General features: G+C 40.9%; 1 protein-coding gene across 1 annotated transcript in view; it reads left to right on the top strand.

Moving 5' to 3' along the window:
- HDAC8 (histone deacetylase 8) overlaps positions 1–20,205 on the top strand; it is a 234,713-nt gene extending 214,508 nt beyond the window's left edge. The window contains exon 11 of the mRNA XM_036270915.1: positions 19,634–20,205. Coding sequence (XP_036126808.1) covers positions 19,634–19,656 — 23 coding nt within the window. The 3' untranslated portion in view covers positions 19,657–20,205. The remainder of the gene's footprint in view (positions 1–19,633) is intronic.
- Positions 20,206–25,426: the final 5,221 nt, after the last annotated feature.

Here is a 25,426-nt window from a genome sequence, read left to right on the forward strand (position 1 = left end):
GGCATATATTCTTCTTCTTCTTCTTCTTTTTTTACTTTCAACCTACTTATATTTAAAGTGAGTTTCTTGTACACAGCATATAATTGGAACCTTTTTCAGCCACTCCCAATTTTTTATTTATTTAGTTTTTTGGTTAATCTTCACCCGAGGATATTTTTCCATTGATCTTTAGATAGGGGGGGGGGGGGGGAGAGAGAGAGAGAGAGAGAGAGAGAGAGAGAGAGAGAGAGAGAGAGAGAGATGTGAGAGAGACATATGGATTGGTTGCCTCCCACACAGCCCTGACTGGGGCCAGGGATCAAACCTGCAACCCAAGTATATGCCATTGACCAGGAATCAAACCCTAGACCCTTTGGTTTGTGTGCTGACGCTCTAATTGCTGAGCCAAATTGGCCAGAGTTCAACTTTGTCTTTTAATTGGTGTATTTACATCATATACATTCAATGTAATTTTGATATGCTGGGGATTAAATCTGCCATTTTAGTTTTTGTTTTCTCTTTGTGTTCTTTGTTTTTGTGTTTTCTTCTTCCTCCTTTACTGTTGGTGAGTTATATACCTTTGTTCAAGTTCCATTTCGATTCATCTGTAGTAGTTTTGATCAAATCTCTTTGTATAGGTGTTTTAGTAGTTGTACTGGGTATATATTATACATACATATCTTATCACAGTCTATTGATGTCAACATTTTACCAGTTTAAGTGAAGTGTAGAAACCTTACCTACCTTTAAGTCTCTTTTCTCTTCCCCAATTATAATTGTCTTAAATATTTCCAATACATATATTTAGAACTATATCATACGTATTTTAATTTTTGCTTCAATTATCAGACATGATTTAGAAAACTCAAAAGAAGAAGAACGATCTATTATATTTACCCACAGTTTTATTCTTTCCATTGTTCGTTCTTCCTTTCTAATGTCCTAAGATTCCTTGTTTTATCATTTACTTTCCATTTCAAAAATTTCCTTTAGCTATTCTTTTAGGGTAGGTCTGGCAGCAACAAACTCTCATTGTTTTTCTTCCTCTGAGAATATCTTTATTTCTCCTTGATTTCTGAAGGATATTTCCACTGGGTATAGAATTGTGACTTGATGGTTATTTTCTTTCAGCACATACAAAATGTACCACCTCCTCTGGCTTCCATATTTTTTTATGAGAAAACCACTGTTATTTGAACTCTCTTTTCCTTATGGGTAAGCCTTTGTTTCTGTTTTGCTACTTTCTAGATTTTCTCTTTTTCTTTACTTTTGAGAAATTTGATTGTGATGGGACTTGATGTGGACTTCTTTGGGTTTACTCATTTTAGAGTTCAATAGGTAGGTATATGTCTTTTGCTAAATCTGGGAAATCTTTAGCTATTATTTCTTCAAATACTTTTTCATTCTACCTCTTTCTCTTTTCCTTCTGGGACTTTGGTGACATGAATATTAGATATTTTATCATAGTCTCACATGGTCCCTGAGGTTCTGCTCATTTTTTCAGACTATTTTTTGTCTTTTGTTTAAACCAGATAATTTTTATTATTTTATATTCCAGTTTACTGATTGTTTTTCTCCCCCTCCATACTGCTGTTGAGCCCATCTGTTAAGTTTTTTACTTCACTCATTGTATTTTTCAGTTCTAAAATTTCTATTTACTTTTTCTTTATTTCTTCCATTTCTTTGGTAAGACTTTTACTTTTTTCATTTGTTTCAGGTATGTTCATCTCTCACTGAAGTGTATTTATGATGGATGTTTTAAACTTCTCAGATATTTCCAACATCTGTGTCATCTCTATGTTGGCATCTGTTGATGCCTTTTTCTCATTCAAGTTGAGGGTTTCCTGTTCTTGGTATGAGTGATTTTTCTATTGTATCCTGAACATTTTAGATACTTTTATAAAACCCTGCATTGTATTTAAATCTTCTGTTTTTAGCAGGCTTCCTCTGACACTATACAGGCAGGGGGGGGGAAGGGCATTATCCCATTACCTCTAGGTGGGGATAAAAGTCTAAGCTCCCCACTCAGCTGCTATTGACAGCCCAGGAGGAGGGTGGGGAAGGTACCTCATTACTGCTAGGCAGGAGTAGAAATTCAGGATTTCCACTAGACTTTCACTGACCAGGAATGGGAGTGACACCTTGTTACTTTTCCCCATGTAAACCCTACTGGCACAATGCTGGGTGGGCCTCCTTAGCATTGAGCAGGGATGAAAGTTCTGGCTCTCCATTCTGCCTTCACTGATACCACCCTGGTGGGGTTTAAGGGGAGCCTGGTTACCACTGGGCCAACTTTTTATTTTATTTTAATGTTTCATTCATTCAACAAATATGTATTTGTTATTAATATGTGCCAGGCCCTATTCTAGCCACTGATGACAGAAATGTAAATAGGATGGGTAAGGGCCTTGCCCATAGTGGAGCTTATGTTCTAATGGGGAAGATAAACAATAAGCAAATAAGTAAATATTTAATATTGGTTACTAATAAATACAGAAGCAGTGTATTTTAAATTAATAATTTAAAAATTATTTATTTTTAAATAATTTTTCTTTATTGATTTTAGAGAAGGAGGAAGGGAGAGGGAGAGAAATAGAGACATTGATGAGAGAGAATATCCATTGGCTTCCTCCTGCATGCCCCCACTGGGGATCGGGCCCACAACCTGGGCATGTGCCCTGACCAGGAATCGAACTGGTGACCTCTTGGTGCAGGGGTTGATGCTCAACCACTGAGCCACACCGACCGGGCAGAAGCAGTGCTATTTTAGATAGGGTGGTCAGTAAAAGCCTCTTTGAGAAGATGATGTTTGTGAATAGAGCTTAATGAAGTAAGGAAAGATTGAGGTAAAAATTGAGGTAAAGAACATTCTAGATCAGTGGTTCTCAACCTTCCTAATGCCATGACTCTTTAATACAGTTCCTCATGTTGTGGTGACCCCCAACTATAAAATTATTTTCGTTGCTACTTCATAATTGTAATTTTGCTACTCTTATGAATCGCCGTCGGAAATATGTGTCTTCTGATGGTCTTAGGTGACCCCTGTGAAAGGGTCGTTCAACCCTCAAAGGGGTAGTGACCCACAGGTTGAGAACCGCTGTTCCAGATGAAGGGAAAAGCAGGATCAAAGACCCTGAGGCAGGAATAAATTTAGTGTGTTTAATGTATATTTTTTAATGTGAATTAAAAATATAACTATCTCTCTCTGGCCAGTGTAGCTCAGTTGCTTGGAACATCATCCCATACGCCAAAAGGTTGCTGGTTCAATTCCTGGTCAGGTCACATACCCAGGTTGCGGGTTTGATCCCTGATTGGGGCGTGTACAAGAGGCAACCAATCAGTGTTCCTCTCTCTCTCTTTCTCTCTCTCTCTTCTCTCTCTCTCTCTCTCTCCCCACCCTTTCCTTCTGCTCTCTCTAAAAATCAATAAAAGCATGTCCTCAGGTGAAGATTAAAATAAATTTAAGAAATATCATTATCTCATCAAACTCTTTAATTTCATAGATATCATTGGAAGGTGATGTTAAGTTAAAAAAGAGTCTGTATAAGAGATATAAGTGGTATATGAATATGGTGAAATTTTTTACAGTGTTGGAGTTTGGGAAACAAATCTGTGTCTGAGGTAGATAATGTTATTATCCCCATTTAACAGGTGAGGCTGAGGGAAGTTGATTAACTTGTGCAAAGTCACACAGAAAGTGAGGGAGCTGAGATTCCACGAGAAACTGAATATCATACCCAAAGTTTAGAAGAGGAAATATTGAATTTTTCTTCTGCCCGATGGAGCTGCTGCTTGTTGCATATAACAAACTAAGAACTTCTCTCTATAATATTTTTTTTATCCTCACCCGAGGACAGTTTTGCATTTATCTTCAGATAGAGTGGGAGGGAAAGAGGGAAGAAGAGAGAGAGAGAAACATCAATGTGAGAGAGACACATCGAGTGGTTGCCACCCACATGGCCCCAACCAGGGCCGGGGACAAATTACAACCGAGGTACATGTCCTCAGTGGGAACCGAACCCAGGACTCTGGTCTGCGGGCCAACACTCTTACCGCTGAGCCAAACCGGCCTGGGCACAAACTAAGAACTTCTGAAGAACATTTGGAGACCTCTAATGTGTTTAATTAAGCATTTTTTTCTGTTTGTCCAAAGTACATGCCTAAAGCAATTATATCACTTATTCCCCTCCAGCCTTTAGCCCTAAAATAATCAAGGGGCAAAAGGGAGTTGGAACTTATTAGAGAAAATAAACTAAACCACTCTAGGTTCTGGACTTCCCAAGTGTTGACAATTCCCTCAGTTTACCCGGCGGCCCTTAACTAACTGAGAGTCAGGTGCTGTTTTTAGCAAAGCCTCCAAATCCTGCAGTGCTGAGGGGCATTTTGTGCCAGAGTAAGCAGGCCCGGCCTCCCTGGCCTTGCTGCCAAGGGGTAGCCTTTGCAGGAATCTTACCACAAAGTTCTCCAGAGCAAACTCTGCAGACATCCCATCTCGTGGACTCCTCTACTATACCGGGTCAGGGATATCCCCAATCCACAGTCAGTCCACCAAAGAGCTCTCAAGTGTTTTGAGAAAGGGAAGCATCTTTATAGGCTCCTGGTTTCCAACATCCTTCTGCCTCTTTGCAGCTTCAAGTATATTTTGGAGGGAGATTTCATAAAGATTTCTAAATTGAGTTAGAATTTCAAGTCTATTGTGACATGCAAATTAGTCCTGCTTGCCCGTTGGCAGCAATGCAGCTGAAGTGCCTAGAGACAGGCCGTAAAATGAAAACATCAAAGTGATTAAATGTGCCCAAAGAGCATAATTGAGTGCATGAATAAGAGAAAATAAAACAAATTGATTTTCTCCCGTGCCAGAAAAACAGAATAATTGAGAACAAAATAATAGACTTTGAAGTAATCAAAGTGAGGAATGCACCATAGTGACATAGAAACAGCCAGTTGTGGGAGAGATTTATTGTGTTTCTGTTATCATTTTTACAACTTTAATTTCATTAGCTAATAAATACAAATCAATTGAAAAATCAGTCAACCAGAGAAGAGGCAGTCCCAAGCCGAGATTTTTATTCACATCTCTAAAACATCTCTGTTCTGCCAGTCACTTTCCACATATAGGCTTACAGATGCAACTTTCAAGAGTCAGTTAGATACCCCGCCAAAATTTCCAACAGACAGAATTGCCTGAGTGCAGCATTTTGTTTACAAAGATGATGTTTTCATGGCACTTACCAGCATCTTTGGTCCTGCACTGGTCGTGGTGGCAGATATGGCAACAACAAGAGCAAGAGTACCTGCCCCTCTTTCACTGTAGTTGAGCATCTGGGGCTCACGGCTTCCATCATTGTCCCCCACTACTGCCCCTCCTACACACACACACACACACACACACGACACAAATCTAATCTAAAACCAAGAGGGCCAAGCAAGCGTGTGCCACCTCCTTGGTTTCTGGCCTGACAGCCATGATGCTGAGGTGGATCAGGGGAGGGAGCTATGCCGGGAGACCTCATACCGACTTGGAGCATGGGGGACTCCAAGCTATGCTGGGACCAGGTGCTGGGAGATCACAGAGCAAACATGAGACCACTGCAGAACTATTTTTATGGCTCCTCCAAGGAACGAATCCCTCCACCCCGCTCCTCAGCTGTTCACGGCTGGGCTCAGTGGTCCTTCACTTCAGGATCTGCGGTGATGGCTAATGTGACTCGAATTGCAGTTTTTCCTTTCACAGGCCCTCGAGCTACTCTGGCAGCTGTTGGCACTTCCAGATGTTCATGACACACCCTACCTTCAGGGCTCCACAGTTAGCAACCATGCCTTTGGCTCCGGTAAAGGTCTTTGGGACCATTGGGACTGTAAACCAGAATGTGCAGAAGGAGTTGGCAGTGCTAAAACTGGCAGTCCTTGCTGGCTCAATCAGAATGGCATGGTGAATAGATTGTGCCTGCCAGGCAATTGTCCTGAGAATTTATCTTCCAGGAAGCACCTAAAAGCTGAAAGGAGCCTCTCTGACCTTCTGGTGGCATTCAAGGCCTCATCACGATGTGCCTTGAGGTGAATAGGGAATGTTAGCCTTTAGCTCTTTTGCGCAAGAGAGTAAGAGTTTGTCTCCAGTTCAGACCTAAAATCCCAGCTTCCATTTCCCACTGGTGTTTGGGTGGAGCAAAATGGAGCAAATGGCTTTCACAACTCTAAAGCATTATACAGATGTAGGGCTGTATTATTCTTCCTGCCACTGCTATTCCCATTATCCTGGATTTCCCAGCCCAGAATTTTTGTCTGAAAAAGAAATGTGGATAAAGCACATGGACCAAAGAACCTGGAGCTGTAACTCCAAAATGCCTGGGAGGCGTTGCCCAGCAGATAAAGCACTCGGAGGCTGAGCTGCACAGGCTGGCTGGCTGGCAGGCAAGCAGCCCACTTCTGTGATGTCACCTCAGTTACTTGTGCCTATCCCTCCACATGGATCCAGCAGATTTATGCACAGGAGGGGAGAAAAAGTGAATCACCAGCTAGTTTAGAAATTGCTTCGATTCCATTCGAGGTTGCAGCAGTCCCTTGCAAGCTGAGACCAGAGCACCCTGACTATCAGGGTAACATCCTTCAAGTGCTGACATCTTGTAAATGCCAGAAGCCTGGTGGGATTAATCTACAGCCTCAGGTTCTAATTCAGATCAGAGGCAGACAAGTGGTAATTGGTGATTATACTTAATTGTCACTGAAAGGCTTTCTGATAAGAGTTGACAATTAAGAGCTAAAATTAAATCAATCGTCAATATCAGCACATGCCTCATAGAAATTTTTTCTTCTGCCATCATTCTCAGGTAGAACATGAGACCCTCAAGGCTGGCTGTGATGAGGCAGCAACTGCAAAACTTTCTCTAGTCCTAGATCACACTAGATAAACCTCTTCTAAATCTTAAAACAAATAATTCAGAGGCTTCCTGTGGCCTCTAAGATAAGACTATGGCCTTCTAGGCCCTTGATGATCTGGCTTCTAGCCACCTCTCTAGCCTTTTTGCCCCCCACCCCTGCCTTACCCTCATCCTGTGCTCTGGCCACAAAGTCTACAGTTGCCTTTATGCATCCTGCTCTGTTTCTACTGCCTAGAACATTCTCTCCTGCTTTCCTCTTCAAGATGCCACCTCCTCTGTAAAGCCTTCCATACCCTCTCCTTGTATGCCCTTGGTAATCTGTATGGACTGGTATTTTATTGCCTTGTTGCTATGTGAACTATGATGTGTTTGTCTCCATATATGCCTTCCTCACTAGACCGAGAGCTCCTTGAAGACAGAACTGTGTCTCCTTCTCCTCTGTGACCCCAAAACCCAGCACAGGGCCTAGTCCATTTTAGACATCAGTAGTAAATGCTTGTGAAATGAATGAACAGAGATGAGGACCAGATTGGGCTGAGTGAGCTGGATGATGGGAGATAGGTGCACCATCCAAGATTCTCAGATACTAGAAGCTATAGAGGCTGATGGTGGCAGAGCCTGGGCACCAACTGTCTAAGAGCAATCCCTACAATGATTTTCTTCCCCAAAATGTTCCTCATGTACCTCTGTATATGAGAGACAGTTCAAGGTGACACAAAGACGTTTTTCATTTTAATACATGTTTTAAAGTGCACATCAAGTCTGATGATGATGATGATGATGATGATGATGATGATGATGATTTAGGATATATGAGCCCAAAAAATTATTAAAACTTTGAGTTGATATAAAGAAAAATATTGTTACTATTAATACAAATGTTAAATAGATATGATGACATTTCTGAAAGGGGTACTCATGTGATGGAAGCTTTGAAAATACTTTCAGCAGCTCTAAATTCATTTCTCTGTTCCTCTATGGTGCCACTCAGCCTCTGAGTGTTCTGGGGTTACCTCGAGCATTCTTCCAAACTGCCATGCCACTAACTATTTTCAAAATTCATTTGCAACTTAGCCTGGTGGCATGGATGCTTCTTTTATAAGCATATGTTGGCTCTCTTCGACCACATTTATAAGGGCCTTAAGAGCAATGACCAAGCTTTAAGCCTCTGTGAACTGAATGGGAAAATGGTTTATCAGCTGCCCCATAACTCTACAGATGTTCATACCTTCAATTAATATTTATTTAGCCCCTATTATATGCCAGGCACTGTTGAAGGTGCTAACAATACAGTGGTGAACAAGACAGACAAGGTCCCTGCCCTCATAGAACTTGTGATGGGAGACAGACAATAAGCAAATAAACATACAAGATGTTTTTGGTGTGTTAAGAGCATTGAAGAAAATAAAGTAAGATCATGTGACAGAAAATGAGTGAGTGGGGGTGGCCACTTAGATTTGGTGGTCATGAAGTCTCTCAGAGGTGATTATTGAATTGAGATCTGAATGATGAGAGAAGTAAGAAATGGGACTATCCAGGGACAGAACATTCCAGGTGGGAGGAATAGCAAGTGCAAAGTGGAGGGAAGCCCTAAGATGGAAAAATGACTCGTGTGTTCCAGCAACACAAAGATGCCCCATGTGGCCTAGAACAGAGTAAGTAAAGAAGATTGTGGCAGGAGACAGAAGACAAGAGCCAGGCCCTGCAGGGCTTGGTAGCTAAGTAATTTGTGTTTTATTGTAGGTGTGACTGGAAGCCATAGACGGTTTTGAGCATAGGAGTGATGTGGTCTCACCTAACTTTTAACAAAATACTCTGGCTGCTATAGGATGGTTATATAAGGGGCAACAGTCTTTTGGAGTAAGGTTGTAGTGGTGAAGGATGGAGGGAAGTGGGTGGATTTAGAATATATTGTGGTGGTAGAATTCACAGGAGTTGCTAATGTATTGAAAAAGAGGTTGTAAAAGTAGGAGGAAATGAGCCCTGGTCAGTTTGGCTCGGTGGTTAGAGCATTGGCCCACAGACCGAAGAGCCGTGGGTTTGATTCCAGTCAAGTGCATGTACTTCAGTTGTGGTGCAGTCCCTGGCCCTGGTCTAGGTCATGTTGGAGGCAACCAATTGATGTGTCTCTCTCACATCAATGTTTCTCTCTCTCTTTCTCCCTCCCTCCCTCTCTGTCTGAAAAAATAAAAACAGAAAAATATCCTCAGGTGAGGATTTAAAAAAAAAAAAAGTAGGAGGAAATGAAGATGATGCCTAGTCCATGTCATGAAGAAAAAAAGTCCAAGGGAACTGTTCTGTATCTCTGCTGTTCAATATGATCACTACTAACCACATATACCTATTTAAATTTAAGGCAATTAAAGACCAATGCAAGATACAAAGAAGGATACTACATAATACTAAAAAGGTGGATCCAACAAGAAAATATAACCCTTGTTAACATATATGTACCCAACACAGGAGCACCTAAATATTAATTTTAAAAAATACTGGCAGACTTTAAGGAAGAGATTCATTAAAACAACAATGAAGTATCACCTCACACCTGTCAGAATGGCCGCCATCAACAAATCATCAAACAACAAGTGTTGGCGAGGGTGTGGAGAAAAGGGGACTCTAGTACACGGCTGGTAGGAATGCAGACTGGTGCAGCCACTATGGAAAATAATATGGTGTTACATCAAAAATTTAAAAATTGAACTTCCATTTGACCCAGTGATCCCACTTCTAGGAATATACCCTAAGAAGCCTGAAACACCAATCAGAAAGAATATATGTATCCCCACGTTCATAGCAGCTCTATTTACAATAGCTACGATCTGGAAACAGCCCAAGTGTCCATCAGTAGACGAATGGATAAAAAAGCTTTGGTACATATACACAATAGAGTACTATGCAGCTGTAAGAAAGAAAGATCTCTTATCCTTTGAGACGACATGGAGGGACTTGGAAAGTATTATCCTAAGTGAAACAAGCCAAGCAGAGAAGGACAAATATCATATGATCTCACTTATTTGTGGAATATAATGAACATATCAGTCTGAGGAATGGGGTAGTCCCAGAGACGTGGAAGTGGGGTACAGACTGACAATCCCCAGAAGAGAGGGGGTTGGAGGTGGAGGTAAACCACAGAACTTATATGCATGTGTGCATAACCAATGGACATGGACAACAAAGCTGGGGACAGGGCGGGGAGGGAGGGAGAGGGGGGAATCAGTGGGGGGAAAAGGAGAAACATCTGTAACAAAACTAAATTAATTAAAAATAAATAAATGAAAGGAAGAGATTCATAGCAATACAGTCATAGTAGGGGACTTTAACACCCCACTGACTTCACTGGATAGATCTTTTAGGCAAAAAATCAACAAGGAAACAGCAGCCTTACATGACACACTAGGTCAGATGGATTTATTTGATATTTACAGAACATTTCATCCCAAAGCAGCAGAATGCACATTTTTCTCAAGTGCATGGATCATTCTCAAAGATAGACCATGTGTTAGGACACAAAATAAGTCTTAACAAATTCAAGAAGATTGAAATCATATCAAGCATCTTCTTGGATCACAAAATCTTCTTAGAGACTGAATAGCTTGTTATTAAACAATGAATGAATTACCAATGAGATCGAAGCAGAAATCAAAAAACACCCTGGAAACAAATGCAAATGAACGTACAACAATCCAAAATCTATGAAACACAGCAAAAGTAGTCCTGAGAGGAAAGTTCATAGCATTATAGGCTTACCTCAAGAAACAAGAAACAGCTCAAATAAACAATCTAACCCTACAACTAAAAGAATGAGAAAGAGAACAACAAGAAAAGCCCAGAGTAAGTAGAAGGAAGGAAACAATAAAGATTAGAGTGGAAATGAATGACATAGAGACTAAAAACACAATACAAAAGAACAATTAAACCAAGAGCTGGTTTTTTGAAAGGATAAACAGGATTGATGAACCTTTAGCCAGACATATGAAGAAGCAAAGGGAGAGGACCCAAATTAATAAAATCAGAAATGAAGGAGGTTAAGTAAAACTGACATGACAGAAATACAAAGCATTCTAAGAAAATACTTTGAACAACCATATGCCAACAAACTGGACAACCTGGGTGAAATTAACAAATTCCTAGAAACATACAATCTTCCAAAACTCAATTAGGAAGCATCAGAAAACCTGAATAGGCTGATGACAACTAATGAAATTGAAGCAGTAATAATAATAATAATAATAACTCCCAACAAACAAAAGTCCTGGACTGGATGATTTCCCAGGTTAGTTTTACCAAACATTCAAAGAATTAACACCTGTCCACCTCAAGCTATTCCAAAAAAAATTCAAGAGGAGGGAAGACTTCCAAGGTCTTTTGATGAGGCCAGCATTATCCTAATTCCAAAACCAGATAAAGACACTACAAAGGAAGAAAATTACACATCAATAACCCTGATGAACATAGATGCTAAAATCCTCAACAAAATATTAGCAAATTGGACCCAGCCATATATTAAAAATATCATACACCATGACCAAGTGGAATTTATTCCTAGGATGCAAGGATGGTTCAGTATTCAAAAATTAAATGTGATACACCATATAAACAAAATTAAGATTAAAATCCATATGATCGTATCAATAAATGCAGAAAAAAGATTTTGACAAAATCCAGCACCCATTTAAGATAAAAAGCTCTCAGCAAAGTGGGACTAGAAGGATCATACCTCAATTTAATAAAGGCCATATATGACCAACCTACAGCCAACATCATACTCAATGGGCAAAAACTAAAAGCATTTCCCTTATGATCAGGAGCAAGACAGGGATGTCTGCTTCCACTACTCTCATTCAACATAGTACTAGAAGTCCTAGCCACAGCAATCAGACAAGAAGAAATAAAAGGCATCCAAATTTAAAAGAAGGAAGTAAAACTGTCATTATTCACTAATGACATGATATTGTACATAGAAAACTTTAAACACCTCACCAAAAAAACTGCGAGATTTAATTAATAAATATGGCAAAGTAGCAGGATACAAAATTAACACCTGGAAATCAATGGCATTTTTATACACCAATAATGAAGTCACAGAAAAAGAAACTTAAAAAACAATCACATGTACCATTGCAACAACAAGAACAACAACAAAAGATACCTGGGAATAAACTTATCCAAGGATGTAAAAGACCCATACTCGGAAAACTAGAGGACATTGAAAAAAGAAATACAGGAAGATACAAACAAGTGGAAGTATATACCGTGTTCATGGATTGGAAAAATTAACATCATTAAAATGTCCATATTATCCAAAGCAATCTACAGATTCAACGCAATCCCTATTAAAATACCATAGGCATATTTCACAGATCTAGAACAAATATTCAAAAAATTTATATGGAACCAAAAAAGACCCTGAATAGCTACAGCAGTCTTGAGAGAGAAGAACAAAGTTGGAGGGATCACAATACTGGATATCAAATTATACTACAAAGCTACTGTAATCAAAACAGCCTGTTACTGGCACAAGAAGAGGCACATAGATCAATGGAATAGACCCCAGAAATCAACCTATGCCAATATTGTCGATTAATATTTGACAAAGGAGGTAAGAACATACAATGGGGTAAAGACAGTCTCTTCAATAAATGGTGTTTGGAAAATTGGACAGGTACATGCAAAAAAAGAAACTAGACCACCAACTTACACCATACACAAGAATAAACTCAAAATGGATCAAAGACTTAAATGTAAATCATGAAACCATAAAAATCCTAGAAGAAAACATAAGCAGTAAAATCTCAGACATCTCACGTAGCAGTATTTTCATCAATGCATCACCTCAGGCAAGAGAAACAGAGGGAAAAAATAAATGGGACTACCTCAAACTAAAAAGCTTCTGCACAGCAAAAGAAACCATCAACAAAATGAAAAGGGAACCTACTATATGAGAGAACTTACTGTATTCGGCAATGATACATTGGATAAAGGGTTAATTTCCAAGATATGCAAAGGACTCATATAAGTCAACATCAAGAATACAAACACTCCAATTAAAAAACAGACAAAAGACCTTAATAGACACTTCTCCAAAGAGGACATACAGATGGCCAATAGACATATGAAAAAATGTTCACCTTCACTAATCATCAGAGAAATGCAAATTAAAACTACAATGAGGTATCACCTCACACATGCCAGATTGGCTACCATCAATAAAACAACAATTGCTGGCAAGGGTGTGGAGAAAAGGGAACCCTAGCACACTGCTGGTGGGAATGCAGACTGGTGCAGCCACTATAGAAAACAGTATAGATGTTCATCAAAAAATTAAAAATTGAACTTCCATTTGACCCAGTTATCCCACTTCTAGGAATATACCCTAAGAAGCCTGAAACACCAATCAGAAAGAATATATGCATCCCCATGTTCATAGCAGCACTATTTACAATAGCTAAGATCTAGAAACAGCCCCAAGTGCCCATCAGTAGATGAGTGGATAAAAAAGCTGTGGTACATTTATACAGCTGTAAGAAAGAAAGAGCTCTTACCCTTTGAGACAGCATGGATGGACCTGGAGACTATGATGCTGAGTGAAATAAGTCGGTTAGAGAAAGACAAGTATCACCTGATCTCACTTATATGTGGAATCTAATGAACAAAATAAACTGATGAACAAAATAAGGCCAGAGGTTGCATGGAACAGAATAACAGATCTCAGTGGTGGGGGGTGGGGGCAGGAAGCAATTAACCAAATAGTATATGCATATATACATAATCCGTGGACACAGATAATAGCCTGGGGTGGAGTGGGGGTGGCATGAAGGGGGACGAAAAGGAATAAAATGGGAGACATCTGTAACACTGTCAACATTTTAAAATTTTAAGTCAATTAAAATTAAATAAAATTTAAAATTTGGCTTCTCAGTTGCACATTTCAAGTGCTATTAGCCACATGTAACTAGTGGCTAACTATTGGGCAGCATGGATATAGAACATTTCTATCATCAAATAAAGTTCTGTTGAACAATGCTATTCTGCATTAAGAAGAAAAAAAACCCTGAAGGTTAGAGGAATAAAAAGACAAGCCACAGCTTAAAAGAAATATTTCCAAAACACATATCCAATAAAGGACTGTTATCCAAAATATACAAAGTACTCTTAAAAGCCAACAATAAGGAAACAAACAACTTGATTTTAAAATGGGCCAAAAATTTGCCCTGGCCGGTTTGGCTCAGTGGTTAGAGTATCAGCCCACGGACCAATGAGTCTCAGGTTCAATTCCAGTCGAGGGCACGTACTTCTGTTGCTGTTCATCCCAGGCCCTGGTCAGGGTCATGTGGGAGGCAACCAGTCGATGTGTCTCTCTCACATCGATGTTTTTCTCTCTCTTTCTCCCTCCCACTCTATCTGAAGATAAATGGAAAAATATCCTATGGTGAGGATTAAAAAATAAATAATAAAATAAAAAGGGCCAAAATTTTTAACAGAGACTTCACCAAAGAAGATATACAGGTAGGTGGCAAATAAGTGTATGAAAATATGCTCACTATCATGTCACTAAGGAAATGCAAATTAAAACAATGTGATACCTCTACACACCTATTAGCATAGCTAAAACCAAAACAATGACACCACCAAATGCTGGCAAGGATGTGAAGCAGCAGGCACTCCTCATTCATTGTTGGTGGGAATGCAAAAAAGTGCAGCCACTTTGAAAGACAATTTGGCAATTTCTTACAAAGCTAAACATAGTTTTAGCATACAATCCAGTAATTGTGCTCCTTGCTATTTAATTCAAATAAGTGGAAAACTCAGGTCCACACAAATACCTGCACATGAATGTTTATAGCAGCTTTGTTCATAATTGCCAAAACTTGGTAGCAACCAAGATGTCTTTCATTAGGTGAACAGATAAACAAACTAGTACTTTCAGACAATGGAATATTTTTCAGAGCTAAAAATAAATGAGCTATCAAGCTACAAAAAGATGTGGAGGAAACTTAAATGAGTATTGCTAAATGAAGGAAGCCTGTGTGAAAAGATGCCGACCATATGACATTCTGGAAAATGCAGACTTATAGAGACAGTAAAAAGATCAGTGATTGCCAGGACTTTGAGGGAAGGAAGGGACAGATGAATAGATGGAGTATAGGTTTTTTTAGGTCAGTAAAACCATTCTGTGTGATACTGTCATGGTGGATACATAACATTATACACTTGTCAAAACTCATAGAATTGTACAACACCAAGGATGAACCCTAATGTAAACCATGGATTTCACTTAATAATAAAATATCAGTATTCATTTATCAACTGTAACAAATGTACCACACTAGTGCAGGATGCTAATAATGGGGGAAACTGCCTACCAGGGGAGGAGGGAGGCAGTGGGGATACAAGAGCTCTCTGTACTTTCTGCCCAGTTTTTCTGCAAACCTAAAACTGCTCTAAACATAGTCTATTAATTAAAAAAGATTAAAGAGAGTGCTCACCAGCACCTAGTACTTAGCAAAGAATAAACACTCCATGGATGTTTGTTGAATAAATGGATGAACAAATGAACCAGTCAGTTGATGAATCAGTAGAACCCCTGCCTCCTGAGTCCCAATACAGTCCTCCTTCTTAGATATCAGAGGTAGGGTGACGATATAATTTATTGGCCAAACCGGGATACTATTTGAAAGTGAAATGGGGTGCCATATATGTAAGTCAGAACTGTCCCAGTAATCATGAACTGGGAGCCCATGAGCCACATCTTGCCCCCCAAATTCTTTTGTTTGGCCTCACATACTGATGTCCCGCACAAAATTCTTTAAAAATGTAAATCAGTTGTCCACATTTAGCACTGAAAACTCTACATTAAAGTGTGAATTTCTGACATCTCTGGGAAAGTGGAATATCTGGGCCCACATTCTTGCACAGACATGAACAGCTAGAGCTGAGTAGCAGCTGCCCCCTTTATGAGCATGTATTTTCCCGTTTGCCACAGACCCCACCACTCCCTTTTACATCTCTTACTCTATCTAGGCCAAGTGTGAGTTTCCATTTATCATCTCACTTATACTGTTTTAATTTTGTTTTCTTTTGCAAAAGAGTTAAGAAAAAGAGAAACTATTTCTTATGCTCGTGTCATGATTCAAAGTAAGGGGCAAAAGGATCAAGGGGACTCCATATATCTTGCCCCCAGTCTTCTTTACTCACATACAGTACATTCTTGGCCTCTAGGCATTTGCGTTTACCCCCTCTGGTCTATACACTGTGCCTCCCCAGGCCCCAGACATTCTGGCCTTTAGAATTTTCTCAGGCTGCCACCCACTGCTGGAAAAGCTAGATGTGAGGGGAAAACAATGGGCATTATTTAAGCTAGTATTTGTATTGTTACCCAAAGTCAATATTGCTCATCATCAACTTTTGGTGGAAATTATTTCTGTTGTTTTTCTTAATTGCCTCCAAATGTAACTGGAGAGTGAGACAGAGCAGCCGAGAATACAGCACCCACCTTTCCTTTCTGTAAAGATGTATTGTTAGAACACTTGAACATGGAGTTTTGTTTATCCCTGCATCTACTCATTCATCAAGCTCTGGATATACTCACAGATGGAAAGACCCTAGATTCAGCACCAGGATCCCTGTAGGTTTTCTTCTGTAGAGACAACTTAAGCAAAAACCCACATGGAGATAGGAAAGCATGGATAAGGCACAGTTAAGCTAAGGTGTTGGACTTAATTCATAGGTAGTTGGGAACTGCTAAAGTTTTGTGGGGTGTTATGGAAGCAGGGGAGGCATGTGGTCACAGCTATGAAATTGGGTGGGGAACAGCTCTAGAGGCAGGAGCACCAGTTAAGAGGTGGTTGAGTAACCTGAGTGGTGAGAGATACAATTACAGTGGAGACAGTAGAACAGAAAGGAGAGGACAGATTTGAGAGACATCTTGAGGTTAGGCTTGGCAAGTCATAAGATGTGGAGGGGGCTTGTACTAAGAGATGAAGAATCATCCAGAGGCCCAGCCGGTGTGGCTCAGTGGTTGAGCATTGACCCATGCACCAAGAGGTTACTGGTTAGATTCCTGGTCAGGGCATATGCCAAGGTTGTGAACCAGATTTCCAATGGAGAGCATGCAGAAGGCAGCCAATCGATGTTCTCTCTCATTGATGTTTCTATCTCTCCCTCTCTCTTCCTCTCTCTCTCTCTAACATCAATAAAGAAAAAAAATGTTTTAAATAAAAAAGAATCCCAGAGATTTTGAGCTTAGGGGTTTAAAATAGCAAAAACATGACCCCCAAAAATTAATTTTTGAGTTGCAAGAGTTAAGAGAATAAAAAGGCAAGTTACATGCTGAGATAAAATATTTGTAAATCATATATCAAACAAAAAATTTGTACCTAAGAATATATTAAGAATTCTCCAAACTCAACAGTAAAAAAACCCAAAAAACCTCCAATTAGCAAAAGACCTAAAGAGGATGTACAGACAGCAAATCAGCACATGAAAGATGTTCAACATAATTTATCATTAGAAAAATGCACGTTGAGAGCACAAGGAGAGATCCCTACACACCTATCAGAATGGCCAAAATAAAAAGTATTGATGCCACCAAATCCTGAGAAGAGTGGTGAGAATGTAAAATGGTGCAGCCACTCTGGAAAACAGTTCAGCAGTTTCTTATAAAACTAAACATGCAACTACCATATGGCCCAGCAACTGCACTCTTGGACATTATCATAGAGAAATGAAAACCATGTTCACACAAAAACTTGTACATGGATGTTCACAGCAGTTCTACGTGTGGGAGCAAAAAATGGAAGCAACCCAGATATCTTTCAAGGGCCAAATGGTTCAACTGTGCTACATCCATACCATGGAATGCTACTGTGCAATAAAAAGGAAAAAACTTAATGCACACAACAACTTGGATGGATCTTAAGGGCAATATGCTGAGTGAAAAAGCCAATCTCAAAAATTTTATATTGTATGATTCCATGTATATAACAGTCTCAAAATGACAAAATTATAGAGCTGGTTTGGCGAGGGCAGGGTACTATATAACAAGGTAGCATGAGAGAGATCTTTGTAGTGACGGAATATTCGGAATCTCTTTCTGATGGGGGTGATATACGTGTGATAAAATTACATAGAACTATATATGTAACACACACACTAATGAGTACATGTAGAATTGATGAGATCTGACTAAGTAAGGTCTGTTACTAGTGTCAATGTCAATATTCTACTTTGGATATTAAACAATAATTATGTAAGATTTTGCCACTTGGAGAAATGTAATGAAGGGTACCTCTTGGTACTTCTTTTTTTTTTGTAACTTCCTATAAATCTATAATAACTATAAAATTAAAAAGTTAAGTACAGCCCTGGCCGGTTTGGCTCAGCAGTTGGAGCATCGGCCTGCGGACCAGAGAGTCCCGGGTTCAGTTCCCGCTTAGGGGTACGTACCAAAAAAAAAAAAAAAAGTTAAGTACAAAAAAAGAGGGACATTTGTAATACATTCATTAATAATAGTTAAGTACCCAAATAAAAAGGAATGAACTATTGACATACCAGAATATTTGCATGAAATTCAAAGGTATCATGTTGCATGCAAGAAGCCAGTCTTAAAAGGTTACATACTATTTGATTCCATTTATATGACATTCTCTAAAAAACAGCACTTATAGGAGTAGAGAGTATGTCAGTAGTTGCCAGGTAGTAAGGATAGGGAAGAACAGACTGCAAAAGGGTAGCACAGGGAATTTTGAAGGTTGCTGGAAGTGTACTGTGTCATGAATCTATACATGTGTTAAAAATCATAGAGCTGAACATAAAAAAAGTTGATTGTATTTTAATTTAAAATTAAAATTAAAAACAGATAGGTAATGAGTGCTAATTTGTTTTTTCTTACCTTCCTTTTTTTTATTTCACCCACTTATGCAGCCATTTACTGAGCACATACTTTGTGTGAGGTACTGTGCTAGACTTTGGAGATCAACCAAAAGTAAGACAGCCCAGGTCCTTGCCCTTATGGGGCATTCTTTCTCTTTTAGAAGAGGAATGGTCAGTAAGGGTGGGAGCCTAGTGTTTCTGCTCGGGGAAGTGGGGCAAGGAGAACACTGCAAAGGGCCAAGTAAGCAAACTTTCCATTCTTAGAGCCCAGTCCTGTAGGATTTCAAGTGCTTACTTGTCCCTCAAAAACTCTTAGGTCTGAAGACAGGGAAAAGCCCCAAATTCATATTTCTTAGATATTCACAAGAGAAAATACTAGGGGCTGTGCCCTGCTAAGCGGGGAAGAAAGGTTGGAAGTGAGGAAAGATTTGGTGCAGTTAGTGAAGTGTAAACTCTGAATAGTGTTGCCTGAATGTGTGTGTGTGTGTGTGTGTGTGTGTGTGTGTGTGTGGTGTGGTGTGTGTGTGTGTGTATGTGTGTGTGTGTAAAAACAATCATTTGTTTAGCTCATGACTCTGTAGATTAGCAATTGGGCTGGGCTCAGCTGGGTGATTCTTCTGCTGGTTTGGACTGGGTTTACCCAGCACTGAGTCAGTTGGCTGTCAAGGCGTCATTCACATGTCTGATGGTGACTGGCAGTTGCTGGGGTAACTGGGCCATATGTCTCTTACCATCCAACAGGCTTACGTGGGCTTGCTGGTTCATATGTTGGGGTCTCTGAGTTCCCCAAAACATCAAGAGAACAAGTCTCAACATGCAAGTGCTTTTTAAAAACAGCTTTATTGAGGTGTAATTCACATATGTTACCTGAATTTGAATTTTGTTTTCTCTCCTGTTTTCAGGGAATCTGAAGCATGTGGTCTAGTTGACAACAAGAGATCAGGTTTCCAGAGCCGAAGAGCAGTGCCCATAACGAAGACAGCGTGTTTATGCGAACAGTGTGTGGAATTTGTGACTGCAGGGGAAATTTGGAAGAAATTACTTCCTGAAAATTTCCAAGGGGCACCAAGTGGCAGCTGGCCTCCTGGGGTGAGGCAGGCAGGCACCCCAGAGGCTCGACTAGGCCAAGAGGAAGAGTGAGATTTCCAACATTTAAAGTGTTTATTTTTTAAAAACACACACACACACACAAATGCTGTTTTTAATCTTTGAAAATTATTTTTAAGCAAGTTGGGGAGGGGGTATTTTTATTTTCTTAAAGGAGACAGATCAGAAGCTGGAAGAAACCATGGAGGTTTAGTCAGCAGTTTGTGGGGCAGGGGGAGCTGAGAGGTAGGGTTTGGGCCTCAGCATCATCCGGGTGGCGCTTTGGTGAAGGGGAATGATAGTAGATTGGGAGGTTGGAAGAAGCCCACCTCTGTTGTTTTTAGGATTATTGATCTATTTTGTTTTTAATAAAATCCTTGAAAACCTACCTCTTTGTCCCATTGTCCTCATTATAAAGTACAGCTGACAGCGCATACAGCTTTAAATACTTCCTCTCCCTGAAGTCTTGAGAATAACCCTTCTGCTTCCATGTTCTGCTCTGGTCCAGCCTAGGAAACTGTCTCTGAGTTCTGGACCCCACTAAGGAACTAGTGTGTCCCTACTAAGTGCTGGAGACAGAAGACCAAGCTCTGTGCTGTGCTAGGGCCCATCTAGGGCTCGTGGGAATACAGTCACTGCAGCCATGGAGAGGATCTTGCTGGCACCCAGGAAGGAGCTATCCCTGCCTGGGGAGCGACTCAGGGATGGGAAGGGCAGGTGGCATGTCAGACCAAAGAGGGAAATTTTGATGAAGAGCATGCTTCCTTGTCAAGTGTAGGCAATCAGCACACTTGATGAAGATGGGTTACAGTTGTGATGCGTTATTGTCACTGTAACCTCGAGGAGAAGACCTCAAGGCAAAATGAGGATGAAGTTAATGAGAGACAGAGAGATGAGGAAGCCAAATGTCATGATTTTGTAACTTGGCTCCCCAAATATTTATGAAGCTCCTTCAACTACTTGGACGGGGATAGGAGAAAAGGACACAGCCCCGTCCCGGTCATCTAGGAACTCCCAGACAAGGAGAAGGAGGAGGGGAAGAACCAGATCCCAGAAGGTTTCCCACTGTTACCAACCTGAACCCAGAGCTGTGGGAGCTCTGAGGAGAGAGCAAGTCGCCTACCAGGGCAGCATCCAAGAACGGTTCAAAGAGGATGATGTTTGAGCTGGGCACTGTAGGGTGAGTTGTATTTCTCCAGGCCTCTAACAGGGTCAGAGGGCCGGGGGTGGGGGGAGGCAGTGGAAAAAACCTTGAATGCGTCCCGGGATGGGAATAGCCAAGCTTTCATTAAAGACCGTTGGGGCGGCTGTTCAGCTAGGAATACCAGTCACTTCAAATGCCCACTATTCTAATTATATGCTCTCAGTTTAAGGGCAATTTGACTAATACCAAAAAGAAGGGGATTACAAAATAAAAGTGGGGGTAGGTGCTGAATGGGGCAGTTGGGGATGGTGGGAGGCCAAGGAAGGGAAATGGGAACTCGGAATTCCAAGCCTGCAAGAGACCACCCCACCAAAGGCTCCCCTATCCCAACGCTTTGTAGGGGACACATGCCCAAAGTCATCACCCAAATTTCTGTGAAGACCTCAGCCCTGAGAGGCAACCACATGGGAAAGTGGCGAATAAGTAATGCTCCATTTTTCTTTCAAAGGGAATGTACCTGAGCAACAAGAGGCCTTTTCCCCCTGAGCAGCCAATACCACCTTCTTTACAGATCACAGTGAATTCAAAACACCACGAAGGAAGAAGAGTGTGTGCTTACACCCTGGGGCTGTTCTAACCACTCAGATGTTTCTGGGCTGACAAGGAAGAGCAGTCAGGCTGCATGGCTCCTGATTTCCAATTCACTGGGCCAGAGAGAATCTTTTTAGATAAGGTGGTCAGAGGCCAAGGCAACTTTGTAGCCAGTGTGAACCTGTCTTCCCTTCAGGAAACAGCTGTCTTTGTGCCAGCAAGGCCCAACCACAATAACCATAATAATAATGCAAAGCAAGCATTGGAATATTCCCCATTTTACAGATTGCTTTCATTTATACTATGTCACTATCTGCCCTGCTGGATGGTCGTTATCATCCCCACTTCATGGATTAGCAAACTGAGGCTACGCACTGTGAAGTCACGTGCCAAGTTTTAAGTAGCAGAGCCAGGAAGCAAACCCAGCTGGAACTTCGAGTTCCCTTATTTTTTCCACTGCCCCACACCTAGTGCCACTAAAATATTTTTAAACTGTGACTTTGGAGTAAACAACTTTCTTATTGCTTCCAAAGTCCAAGCTGGACCAAGCCACACGCTGCTCCCAGGACCTCACCACACGACAACATTAATTAGTTGTGTGCTTTTCAGCAAGTTATTTGACCTTTCTGGGTCTGTTTCCTTGCCCATAAAGTGAGGCGAATAATTCTTGCACTTCATGGGCTATTGTGAATGCCTGATAAATTAGCACAGATGGAAGGACTTTGAAAAGAGTCCAAAGCAGTGTATGCAGGAGGGGCTGCCATGAAAATGGGCGTGTAAAGGCCAACCTCTGAGGACAGTCCAACGCTCCCAGGAGACCCCTACCTCCAGGGCCCGCATGGGGGCCAGAGAGACTGAAAGAGAGGGTGAAGTTTAGGCTGTGTCTGCAACTGAAGGGTTAATAAAATAACTATTTAAAATATGTATACATATATATATTGGATATGCCTATATTTGCTTAAAACATCTTTGGAAAGATACACAAGAAACTGGGGCACCTCAGTTGCCTCCAGGCAGGGGGACCAGGTGGCAGGGGAGCAGGGAGATTTGCACTATGTTCTTTTTTGTACCTTTTGATTTTTGAACCATGCGGATGTATTACCTGGTCCAAAAAAAGTAAATAAATAATTTTTTAAAGCCAACGGAAAAATCCCAATCCAGTTTCCCTTTGGGGGAGTGGATCTGCCTCTACTGCCTCCACTGTGAGCTGTCACAGAGAGAGCTGTATATTCCCAATTCTATATTTAAAAGACTCTTTCTAAAGCAGAAAGGCTTCTTTATAAGAACGTGAAATATTGTCATTCAACAAAAAAAGGAAGAAGGAGGAAGAAGAGGAGGAAGATAAAGAAAGAAAGCCAACAATCTTCTAGACCAAGCAGGTTTTGACAAGTCCCCAAACCTCCTGCTCCGTGCTGGGCCCCAAGCTGACCAGCAGAGCCTTGGAATGCATGCAACATAGGCACTCTGGCCTCAGACTGCCTGGGTTTAAGTCCCCTCCCTGTCACTCACTGCCTGCGTGACGTTGGCCAAATAACTCACTTTCTCTGAGCCTTAGTCTCATCTACCAGATGGGGATAATACCTGTACCTACCTCATAGGGTAGTTTCCAGGAATCAAAGAGATAGTGAAGGAAGACACATATTAGATGTCAGTATCAGACACTGTTCCTGCAGTATATTTGAACCCAGTCTGGGCAAATTCGTGGGACTGTACATGTGTACGTTCTTCTGGGGCAAGGAGCCAGAGCTATTAGCAGATTTTCAACACTCAAATGGGTTTTCATGATCCCCCAAAGTATGAGATCTACAGATGTAGGTAAAGACAAACATAAATAGAGCCTGCTAAGACAGGGGCCTTCACTTGAGGGTCTCTGTACCTAGAAGTCCTACTGCCTGGAATGCAGTTCTCAGCCACAGTGTCACTACCTCAGTAAAATAAAAGTAGCTACCCTGCCCTCTCTATTCCAAATATCACTTATTTTTATACCATTTGTTATTATCTTACTCATGTTTTATTGTTTCCTACACACACGCACGAGGAGTGTGGGAGCTTTGGCAGTTTGATCGCTGTATCCCTAGTGCCTGGCATGGTGCCTGGCACCTACAATTCCCAACACATACCTATATGTAGTAAGACCAATCAATGTCTTATATTCTGAGTATTATGGGACACAGAAGAGGGACAGGCCATCTAGACTTGGGCAATCATGAAGGCTACGAGCTGATGTTGGGTCAGGTGACAGGGGCAGGCATTCCAGGCAAAGGTACATGAAATTTAGGGAAGTGATAAGCAGTTCGGTGTTGCTGGAACCCAGAATATTAGATAATATTCAAGCAAACCAACTGTAAAAAAAATATTTTTGAGACAATAAGGGAAATTTGGACATGGGCTAGGTGATGTTAAGAAATTTTTGCAATAAGTGAAGGGACTAACAAACTCATAGACACAGACAACAGCATATTGATTACCAGAGGAAAAGGGGGGGTGCGGGAGGTTGGAGAGGGTAAAGGGGGCATAAATGGTGACGAAAGGTGATTGGACCTTAGGCAGTAAATACACAATACGATATACAGATGATGTGTTCTAGAATTGTACATTTGAAACCTATATAATTTTTTTTTCATCCTCACCCGAGGACATTTTTCCATTTTTTGTACAGATAGAGTAGGAGGGAGAGAGAGGAAGAGAGAGAGAGGGAAACATCGATGTGAAAGGGACACATCGAGTGGCCGCCACCTGCACGACCAACCAGGGCCGGGGACAAACTGCAACCGAGGTACATGCCCTTAGCGGGAACCGAACCCGGGTCTCTCCGGACCGCAGGTGGACACTCCAACCGCTGAGCCAAACCGGCCAGGGCTAAACCTATATAATTTTTTAACCAATGTCACCCCAATCAATTCAATAAAAATTTTTAGAAAGGAATTATTGATAATTTGTTAAGTGGAATATCTACATGGTTGTTATATATTTAAGTCTTCATCTGTTAGAGATACAAAGTGAAGTATTTACAGGTGAAATAATCTATCTGAAGTTTATTTTAAAATTCTCCAGAGAGGAATATATGTATGTGTGTGGCAGCAGGTGGTGGGTGAAGATAAATAAAACAAAATTTGAAAAATGTTGATCATTGTTGAAGTTGGCTTGATGGACACATGGAGGTTGAAAATACTATTCTCTCTGCCTTTGCGTGTTTTTAAATTTCCACAATAAAAAGTTGAGATATATATATTACTGAGTGACACGAAGTAAAATAACAGGGACCAGATGACAAAGGGCCTCCTGTCCCAGGTGGAGGAGGCTGGGCTTGATTCTGCAGGTAAGAGACCCATCAAGAGTCTTCTGATAACATTTACATCTTTAAAGCATTGCTGGAGCTGCTAGAACAATAGAAATGAGCTTGCTGCCCTGGCCAGTTTGGCTCAGCGGTTAGAGCGTCGGCCTGCGGTCCTGAGAGACCCGGGTTCGGTTCCCGCTAAGAGCACGTACCTCAGTTGCAGTTTGTCCCTGGCCCTGGTTGGGTCGTTTGGGTGGCAGCCACTCGATGTGTCCCTTTCACGTTGATCTCTCTCTCTCTCTCTCTCTCTCTCTCTCTCTCTCCCTCCCTCCCACTCTATCTGAACAAAAAATAGAAAAATGTCCTCGGGTGAGGATTTAAAAAAAAAAAAGAAAGAAATGAGCTTGCTGAGGCCCAGATCCAAACTGGCTGCCTATGAGAAGCCACTGTTAACCTCAGAGGTCCAGGGCTTGCCTCTCTCAGCCGGCAGCACCTTTCTTTTTACCACTTACTTGGAGATGCAGATTGAGAGAGAGGGAGATTGACTGATGAAAATACATTTTTAATATATGCACTATATTAAATACAGTATACATG

Source organism: Molossus molossus, unplaced genomic scaffold (assembly GCF_014108415.1).
Source record: "Molossus molossus isolate mMolMol1 unplaced genomic scaffold, mMolMol1.p scaffold_m16_p_2, whole genome shotgun sequence".
Taxonomy (NCBI): Eukaryota; Metazoa; Chordata; class Mammalia; order Chiroptera; family Molossidae; genus Molossus; species Molossus molossus.